Below are 9,623 nucleotides of genomic sequence, written 5' to 3'. Positions count from 1 at the left end.
ACAAGAAACTCGTGTCAGAGGGTTTTAGATCCTGTTACATCCCTCCGACACCTCCGGGATCACTATCTATCAGCCCCCGAGCGATTGCGAAAATTGTTGCGCCTGGTAATTTTCGGTCCGCTTCGACAAGCCAACTCGAAAACCAAGCCTGGACCTTTGGCGTCGAAGCTCTATCGAAGCCGACTATTGTGTGGCCGAAGCGCCGACCACCTCACCTCTCCCCTAAAACGACCCGGCTTCACTGTGAGCTGGATACCTGGTAAACACGCCGTCCAAAGCGCTCGATTGAACCACACGAGCTTTCGGCATGATGGAGGACAACAGGGGCCAGAGGAGGCAGAACGAGCCGCCTATTCATGGCGCGCCCAACCCGCGCTACCACCAGTCGCTGCATGACTCGACGCAGCAGCGGAGGTCTTTTGCTGGCGCGCAGGGGGATAGGTACCGGGCTGCACCTCTTACATCTTCGCCATCAGGAGCGGCCAGAGGAATGAGCGGTTCGGCTGGCTACAGCGGTTATTATCAAGAGCCATCGGCGGCGGGATTTCCCACGACCGCCATGCCTCAGGGCGCGATGAGTTATCACCACGGACCGTCTGACTATGGCCAGCCTGATACACGACAAACTCAAGGCTTCGCTAGCACCTACAATCCAAATGCTCTGATGTATAACGTACCCCAAGGCGCCGGGCCACAGAGCACCGCGGTATACGACACAAGCCAGCAGTTCCCTCAACGGCAACCGGCCACACTGCAAATGATGGCAACTGATGTCACTGCCCCGTATTTCTCCAGCGAGCCAACAAACACGGCGGCAGCAACTGCTTTGCAGGCGCAAACAGGACCTTCCAGCGCACAGGTATATGGGCAATCTAGCATGCCAGGTTATTCGTCTGGTGGGATGACTGGTATGGGAGGTATGAATGCGCAGGCTACCTCAACCTCCGACGTCAGGATGGAGGACGATTATCCGGCGGGAGGAACCCTGGATCACGCTTACGCGTCTTATCAAACAGCATTGAAGGAGATATTCCAAAACATACAGAACGGTGTCCTGGCCACGGCTAGTGACTCGCTCATCCGTGTCTCGGACTGGCTCTTGTCGCATGTGGCAGACCTAGGTAAGCTGAGACGCTTCCAGCGTATCCGGTTTTAGGCAATGGTAGGCATGCTAACGGTAAAATTCTTGGTAGGACTGACCTCAGACGACCAAAGTTTACATGGTGACAGAATCAAGCTGTGGAACGACTTCAATCATGCTTGGTTGGGTATGCTCCAGCGCCAGAAAGAAATGACGGAATCTGGCCAACAACCACAGCGCTCACAGAGCGTAATCTCGGCAGAAGGATTGAAAAAGATGGGGAAGGAGCTTATCAGATTGTGCGACTCAATTGAGCGCCATGGTCTCGTCGACTACCAATATGGCGTCTGGGAGGAACAAATCATTGAAAGTAAGTTACACCTGCTGCCGAGACACTTCAAAAGTGGAATACCCTTGCTAACCTTGGGAATAGTCCTGACGGAATGCTTGAACGTCTACGAACCAACGGAGTCATCCGGGGACGACAGTGTCGCCCCTGATTCACAGCGCCGCTGAAGGCCATGACTTGTGATTCACGTTCTGTCCAATCCGGTCATTGGAAGGCGAACATTTTGGCTCGACATGGCTTTTTCTTCTTGGAAAGCATTGCTATCTCTTCTGGATACCAGGCGTTACCAATTGTCATGCTGTGTTGGGTTTTTCTTTTTCAAGTGTCTCGTGCTCCAGCGCAAGGAGTTGGGAAGTTGCTTTTGGTCGCAAGACCCGGAGTTGGTTGGACGTTGTGTGTATAATTGGTGTGGCTTACGTATCAAGGCATGTTTCTCCCCAACTCGGTCCGGCGTTCAAAAGAAAAAAAAAACAAGGGATAGGGCGGTTTCTTGCTTTTGCACTAGGTCATTGGAGATTTTACGGTTCGGATGATGTGGGCGCATACTACGGTTCTCGCGAGGCGGACTGCGGAGAATGCTTGGGGAAATCTTGTCTTGACTTCTCTTTTCGAGGTCGTGATGGAATGACCCATGAATCTCTGGCTCCGTGTCGAGCTTGATGTATGGTTGGGATAGTTTGGGCGAGAAGGGATGAGGAACTTTGTGTGATGACCTATGACGGATGCGGGGGGCGCAGGCTTTACATGATCGAAGGCATGTCTCATCCAGAGACCCGAGAGTATGGTGGTCCTTGACACATTTCTCCCATATTCGGTAGGGCGGGAGACAGGAGACACGGCGGTTGGGTGGATGGAGCTATTGGGGAAACGTACCACTGGGTTAAGGCCAAACATGGGAGAGTGGAAGCTTAGCTGGACGCCGAGTTCTGTGGATCAGGACAGCCAAAACACCAACCCGTACAGCTAGCTCGCCTGGGTTCAACCCCAAGTTACCAGACCAGCATCAACGCCAGTTTACTTTGACATGACATTCCTCCGAGCAGGTGTACATAGCTCGAATTAGCGGGTATGGCGCTATTAGGCAATACCCCCCGTCGATGATTTATTTTTATACATATTTGTTATGGAAAGTACGTTGTTGCAAGTTCAATAGAAATAAGAAAAGAGTTGGGACTAACAGCCCCTCACGGCTGATTGGCAGCACTTCCTTCCCACACTACCCATTTTTTTTCACCATCTCTTTTTATCATCAAAGCCGGCGATACAGGGCTCGTACCTGGTCTTTCAGCTAGCGAACGAAGGGGATCTCCCCCGATTACCTCGTGAGCGCGGTGGGAACTCGGTGGGACGGAAAAAACATTATTCACCATCGATCAGCACGAGAGAATTTAGTTCCCTACACTACACCCCCTGATGCCACGATCCAATGATGGGGCAGCATGGGCTCAGGGGCTTACACTATTATGGGTGGTCGGACAAGGGCCTTAGCTGACCCAGTCTGTTGGGTCGGTGTTGATTATTCCGACAAATACACTCCTAGCTGAAGAATGGTGTGTAGTGTACCAGGAAATAATATAGGTGTACATACACCTTCAAACTTGGCACTTGGGGTTTTCACCATTTTTTTCGTGCCAGCTTAATGGCGGTAAACCCTTGACCGCGCGGTGCGAGATAAGTAGGTTTGCTTTGTTGACATTTCATCCGAATCGGTGTGCGTGTCATGCCCGTTGGATGGCAGTGTGAAAAGCGAAGTACTGCGCTGCCAAAAACAGTGTCGGCATTTCGACATTAGCAGCCCCGGCACTCCCCTATAAAGAGACGCTAAAAAGACAGCTGGTTTGCAGAACGCAAAACGTCCATGTACAGCTACATGGACGACAGTTGCCCGGCTTCCATTTGACACGCGCCCCTGGTCAGGTCCAGACTAGGTATCCGTCCACTACTGCAAGACATCGCACATTCACATAACGCACCACGCTAGAACCCCCCCCCCAATCTCCGCCCATCCTCTTCCTGACAGGCGGGCGGTCGCATTGGGCATGTCGATGTGCACCAGATAGCCGACGTAACACGATCCCCCAAACCCCTCGGCCAACTTCTCAGTTTCCCACGCAACTGCATCACATAGACAAAGATCGCCAAAGTTACAAGAGCGCCGCTACGCACTTTACCACACCCCCGGATGGAAAGCGCACGCATACCAACAATCGCGATCCTCGATTCACCGTATCTTCGTGCCAGCATCAAAAGATCAGAAGAGCTAGCAAGATGACTGGAAACGGGGGGCGATGGGGAGGACCAGGGCGGCGGCTACAGCAACAACATCATCATCAATAACAACAACGACGAAGCTGTGTACTACCTCGAGCGGATGGCTGCAGAAAGTAGGTAGGTAGTTCAGCCCAACCATCCACTTCCAACAATGCGGTCTAGATTATTAGTGTACGGTGGGCAGCAGTACGTATGAGGCGTGCAGCTACGGGGTCGCGGTACACGTATTTTACACGAACGGAGCCCAGAGGAGTTCGTTTCGTTTAGTCGGAACGGGAACTTGGCTTTTGGACCCTTGACCACTGGATCCTGAGGCGGACCGGACCAGACCGGGGGGGAAAGATACACGATGCCCAGTACATATATTTCACCAGTCGATGGGCCCCATCGTGATTCCGCAAGGCTGCTTTGCGTACCCACAGAAGGAAAACACAAGGGGGAAAAAAGGGCCGGCCGAGATCTCGACCAGGCCTCTGGCAGATAAAGCGGCGTTTGGCACGCCGTCGCAGGCTGAAGCGGGACTCGGTCGCATGTAAGTATACGTTACGGTGCCTACCTCTACGCAGTACACACCTTGCAAGCCACCAAATGTCGGGTCACGGTAGAGGTACACATGCTACCTCTCCCTCCGATGTGCACCTCTGCCGGCATTTGAAAGGTTAGCGCGGTGAACTTTTGTAGTGGCAATAACTTTATTTCCATACAAAAGATGGCTGCTTCTCTCACATTCAATACCCTGAATATTGCATGTTGGTGGTACCGCGCGAACAAATTACAAGCCGGCAGAGGTGTACTTCGATCAGGTGGAGATGGCTGACGGCGCGCAGCAGAGAAAACGGAGCGACCCAGGTCAAAGGGTCTCGTGGAGAATGTTCAGTTTCCATTCTCCCAGGGCGGAGAGGAGTCAGTAGATTGATCGTTCGCAACAACAGGACAAAAAAGCGAGCCGGAGAGATACATGGCTGTACTGCCTCTTTGTCCACTTTCGGCACCTGTATAGACTACTCACTTCCTGGACCACGGCACCGGGACACCGTGACAGTCATGTTGACACCCTGGGGCGTCCTCAAATCGGCGACTTCTACGGCTATATCGGCGACATATCGCAGCCACCTCGCCCCAAGGACCCTTTTTACGGCCGCCTCGGATCTAGGCAGTCACCGAATAACACTCGCAACAGCCACCTTGAGAAATTTCAATGAACGAGGGCATACGCATTTTGACCTATTTCTGGCAACCATACTTTGACCCTAGGACGGCAGCAACCTCAAAATGGACCCCCTGCCAATCTGATGCCCTGGCATTGGATGAGCCCTGTACCAGTCGGCGTTGAGGCCAAGGATGTTGGCAATCAGCCAATCAAGCATCGAGCTTACGAACATGGAGAGGTTGCAGAGCGAAGGAGCCCGAGAAAAAAGAGAAGACGATGCGATGGCACGTTGTAACGTCAGCTCACAAAGCAGAGAGATCCTATGACAATGGATGCGCGTATATCCGGGGACCTGGGGCGGAAGTCGTTCCCCTGCGCCGCAACAGCACCGTAGAACGCCGGGCGAGCCCTCGCATCATTCACTGCGTGGCACACCACACTCGCGTTCTCACTTGATCACACGCGGAATTTCGTGATCCCCAGGGCCCCCTCCTCTTTCTGCTCCAACGCGTACGCATCGGAGGGCCGCTTCCGCTGTAAGAAACGCCTCGTGATTTACGCCGACATTGTTCGGCTTTGCCATGCCCGACGACTTTTTGAACGCCCTTGATCAAAATGTCGCCGAATATCAATGGCCGACACGTAAGTGAGTGAAGAGCCTATCAACCGATGTCATCAGCCAGAAAGAGCGCGGCTAGCGATTTCCTCAATTCCTGCATCGACACGATCCAATACGACAACGCCGCCACAAAAAATAGGCAGGTACGATCGCGGGCCCTCCCGGCAGACTCACCATGAGTAGGGTAGTGCCTTGGTTTGGACGAGCACCGGCGATGGCTTCTTGAATAGGAAGGCACAAGCAACAATGCCATCACCGACCTGACCTCTACTCTTGCTGCCTGCCGCTCCTCGATCGCCGGTTACTCTTTTCGACACTGCATCATTGATGTAAGGTCGAGTCAGCTTACAATGTCAATCTCGGAAAACCAAATGATTTGCTATGGAACATGCAAAATCTCGTCTCCCAACCGCCAACCCTTCACGTATCCTCACGACTCCCTCAACACACCGTAATCGAGCTCGGTTGACTCCATTCCAGGTCAGATCTTGGGCAGCCAACCAACAATCCGAAGTTGCAAAAACCGCTGCAACCGCGTGCCTCAGTACAGTACCTCAAACAACTGCCTCCCACCGGCCGGCTGGTTTTCCGCTCCATTGCCGACTGTCGCGAGGCTGGCAGGCAGCTGGCTTCTTGACTTCCAGTCTCCTACGCCCTGCTGTCCCTTGTAGTGCCGACTGCATCTACTGAACGCCGAGCAAGCTTGGACTATAGGTAGGATCGGATTCAAGACAAGCGCCAGACCACGACGAGCCTTGCGATTCTCATTTGGCAATTTCATCATCCACTGACACTCACAATGAACTGCATTCACAGCCATGCTGATCAAACACCTTACCCTTCTGGACAAAACAAGCGCGGGTGGCTGACGGATGAACTGCGTAGATCTGCGATTCAATCCCCGGATCCGCAGTCCGCCCGTGTCCCAAGATCCAGCTTCCGCCAACCGGTTCAGCAGGACTGTACACTATAGTGTACACTACATGTATAACCGGCCCGGCCTGGACCTTATGTACCTGCAGTCAGCACTTGCACAAAATGAGATGAGTGCTCGGCGGAGGCCATGTGCTCTTCTTGGCCCCACAGTGTATACGACGGCAAAGTTGCTTGTACAGGTACGTATCGGAACTACAAGTCTTAAATCATGCCATTGGAGCTGAAAATGGATCTGCTTCTGCTCTGGCTGAGACAGAAAAAGCAATGGAACCTGAGGCTCTACTATCATGTCCACCCAACTGCATAACTCCCTGCACATCTGTCCCTCGGCTACTGCCACATGCCGATTGCAGATGGTTCATGTTGCTGACAGTACACTACTTTAGTGTACTCCCGCTGAGGTGGTGAGTGGTTGACAGTCATTCTTGGCAAGCGGGATTATTGCACCAACTATTCCGTTCAAATGTGCAATGATTCGGCTGAGAGGCATCCAATTCACTGATGAGTGAGACCGGTTACTCAATCTCATGCCGTATTTCCATCTCAGCTTGTATCGTATCCCTACCCTTGCCTAGATCATCAAGATCCTGTTTGCGTGGGAAGGAATTGGCTCGCGAAAGAGTGACACTGTTAACCTGGTAGTAGTGTACGGTACCATCTACGAGCGTAACGCGTGTCACCCTAATCATGGATGTGTCGCCGAAGATATGCAGACACACGTACACTATTCCAGAGCTGAATGAATTTCCCAAGGAACCTAGCACCAATAGTACATCATGCAAGTGACGGAACACCCTCAACCAACGTCAACATTCAGTCCGTAGCATCTCAGTGGATGTTTGTTTCGAAATGATCATCAGTCGAAGAGCCGCAACCGCTGCGCTGAGACAAGCAGATCAACCTATCAAAACTCATCGACAGCATCAAGAAGATCTTTCCGCAGTCCCGATGACCGAAATAAAAGACCGAAAGCCTTGAAAGATGCAAAGGCTGGCTGAGCGAACTGACATGCTTACTAAAATCGTGTAAGTGATCAATCTTTTCGTTCAGTCACGCAATACGGGCCCAACAGCCTGGTAAACCTCGGTTACATCCCGTCTTCTGTTCAACCACACACCTTCTGTTTGAATGAGGCTACCGTGACATCCCGTCATCTAACTCATCCATGCTCATCGTCGTTGGTCGGGCACGGGTGGGGGAGGTGACTTGGAGAGAAGAAAAAAAAAAAAAAAAAAAAAAAAAGAACAGAGCAGATCCCGGTCGCCTCGGCGACGCCGCACACCTTATCGACACGGAGATCATATACGTACGTGGAAATGTACCGTTTGATAATTTCATGATCTCCGTTTGTCTTACTATTACACAGTACATACACTACATACGCTGTTACCTACCGTCATCCTTACCTTATGGTGGCTTGCCTACTGTGTAGCAAATCCAAATCCAAGGCCACGGATCAAACTACACTAGCAAGAAGACTAGTGTTCCTGACCAAAGTGACTGGTCATTCCTATTCATTCCCATTCCACTCGCGTGCCGCCGCCGCCGTCACATCCACTCAAAAGACGACTGAGACATTTTTGTCCCCTTAGTCTCCTAAAAGGCATATGCATGGAAAGCGGAAACATTCCCGCTTACCTACCCACGCCCATGCCGCCTGTCTGCTCAATTTGCCAACCTCGAGCCCACCGACACGGTCCCGGGCTGCTGCTGCCAAGACATGTGATCGAGGAACTACAAGGTGTGTGGTCCGGGGTGGTGAAGAAATTGTCACATGGCAAATGAAGGAAAGGGACGGGATGGTGGGAGAAACTGTGGGAGAAGACCTAACGAGACCTTGAGAGACCGGTCAGTCGGTAAGAATTGGGAGGACTAGCCGACTGGGTACTTAGCTCTAACCTGCCTGCAAATGAAATTGTACACTAGTTGTAACTGGCTAAAGGTTGACTTTGACCAGGTGATGGAAATAGGGCCGTGGCCATGACCGACTGGCCATCCGTGATCGGTGATACCACAGGTCGCGTTGAGTACCAGCTGAGTTACCTTAAAGTCTTGGACGACATAGTATACACTAGTGAGGGTACCGTATGTTTGAGTACAGAGGTACGTATCTACTACCAGGTTCAGTCGTAAGTATTGTTCTATACTCGACGTTGAGGTGTTTGGACTACACTACACACAGTTTTGAGCCAAGGTAAGTGCGATGGAAAGAACACCCCTGCTGAACATCGAGTGTTGGTCAAACGGCCGGCGGTAGGTACGGCATCACTGTACACTTCTGACGTACTTGGAGTCTACCTGCTCCTCGGCCGGATTTCACGGTGGTTTCCGCATATTGTCGGCTTAAGGATTTATTTACAATTTGATACTGGACAATAAAGCATGGATATTCCATCAAGTATAGTGGAAAATTTTAATGAGTAGTTTCCTATCACCAATATTTACCATGCTGTCAATGTAATCAAGGCAGTGGCGGAGTCCGTGGTGACTTGCTGGTTGAGGAGTGACATCCTAACATCGGTCAGTATTAACGACTTGCTTGATATGGTGCACAGTCGGCCAAAATGCTCTAATATCAATCATGTCAAGCGGCACTTGGACAATTATAGAGTATAAATGTCAGAACAAGGTCTACCGAAGCCTCGCTGACATTTGAGGCAGTATAGTCTTTCATGTCATACGGGCGTCTGACAGAAAATAGGTGTAAATGGAAGTCTATTTACGTTGGGACACTCGCTAAACCTTTTCCCTGCCTTAGCCTCGAATCCATCACATGCGTTGTCATGTACCTAGTTATCGTTGAGTGGTTTGTCTGAACATCTGTAGATTGACATGTAGGTATGTGTACTCAAACTCTTTAGTAGGATGAACTGATGGCGTTTGTCTTGGTGTGATATTCAGGCCTAAGTGTAGTTAAGGCTCTAGTTGCGCATTGACGAGGATAAGACCTATTTATACATGACCCCGTAACTTTGGGAAAAGCAACTTACTGAGACAGAGAGCTATTACCGGGAATATACGGCACAAAGGAAGTAGGTAGTGGTCGTGTTACAGGGCCCTGGGACATCAACATCAAACATACATCAGCTTCACGTCCAAGGGAGTGCAGACCGGGTCTTAAGTCACTGTATTTCCAACTGTCTATGTCCATAAATACTCTGTGAAGCGTGATTCCTAGGTGCTTATGTTCGGTCACGACTCTACAATTTATGTTAAC

General features: G+C 51.2%; 3 protein-coding genes across 3 annotated transcripts; all 3 read left to right on the top strand.

Annotated features, from left to right (window-relative positions):
• Positions 1-310: 310 nt before the first annotated feature.
• On the top strand, positions 311-1,699 carry NEUTE1DRAFT_76809 (uncharacterized protein; the record flags this gene model as incomplete). Its single annotated transcript, XM_009849923.1, has 3 exons — positions 311-1,121; positions 1,194-1,451; positions 1,515-1,699. The coding sequence occupies 3 exons, from the start codon at positions 311-313 to the stop codon at positions 1,595-1,597; spliced, it is 1,152 nt and encodes a 383-aa protein (XP_009848225.1).
• A 3,767-nt stretch (positions 1,700-5,466) lies between these two features.
• Positions 5,467-5,925, top strand: NEUTE1DRAFT_107643 (uncharacterized protein; the record flags this gene model as incomplete). Its single annotated transcript, XM_009849922.1, has 3 exons — positions 5,467-5,497; positions 5,531-5,613; positions 5,701-5,925. 3 exons carry the CDS (start codon positions 5,467-5,469, stop codon positions 5,923-5,925), a joined length of 339 nt encoding a protein of 112 aa, XP_009848224.1.
• Positions 5,926-7,414: 1,489 nt separating this feature from the next.
• On the top strand, positions 7,415-8,604 carry NEUTE1DRAFT_107642 (uncharacterized protein; the record flags this gene model as incomplete). Its single annotated transcript, XM_009849921.1, has 6 exons — positions 7,415-7,431; positions 7,655-7,712; positions 7,839-7,909; positions 7,999-8,147; positions 8,364-8,535; positions 8,589-8,604. 6 exons carry the CDS (start codon positions 7,415-7,417, stop codon positions 8,602-8,604), a joined length of 483 nt encoding a protein of 160 aa, XP_009848223.1.
• Between the last annotated feature and the right edge of the window lie 1,019 nt (positions 8,605-9,623).

Source organism: Neurospora tetrasperma (genome assembly GCF_000213175.1).
Source record: "Neurospora tetrasperma FGSC 2508 unplaced genomic scaffold NEUTE1scaffold_1, whole genome shotgun sequence".
Classification (NCBI taxonomy): domain Eukaryota; kingdom Fungi; phylum Ascomycota; class Sordariomycetes; order Sordariales; family Sordariaceae; genus Neurospora; species Neurospora tetrasperma.
The sequence above is the reverse complement of the archived record's forward strand: the minus strand, read 5'-3'. Positions and strand labels throughout refer to the sequence as shown.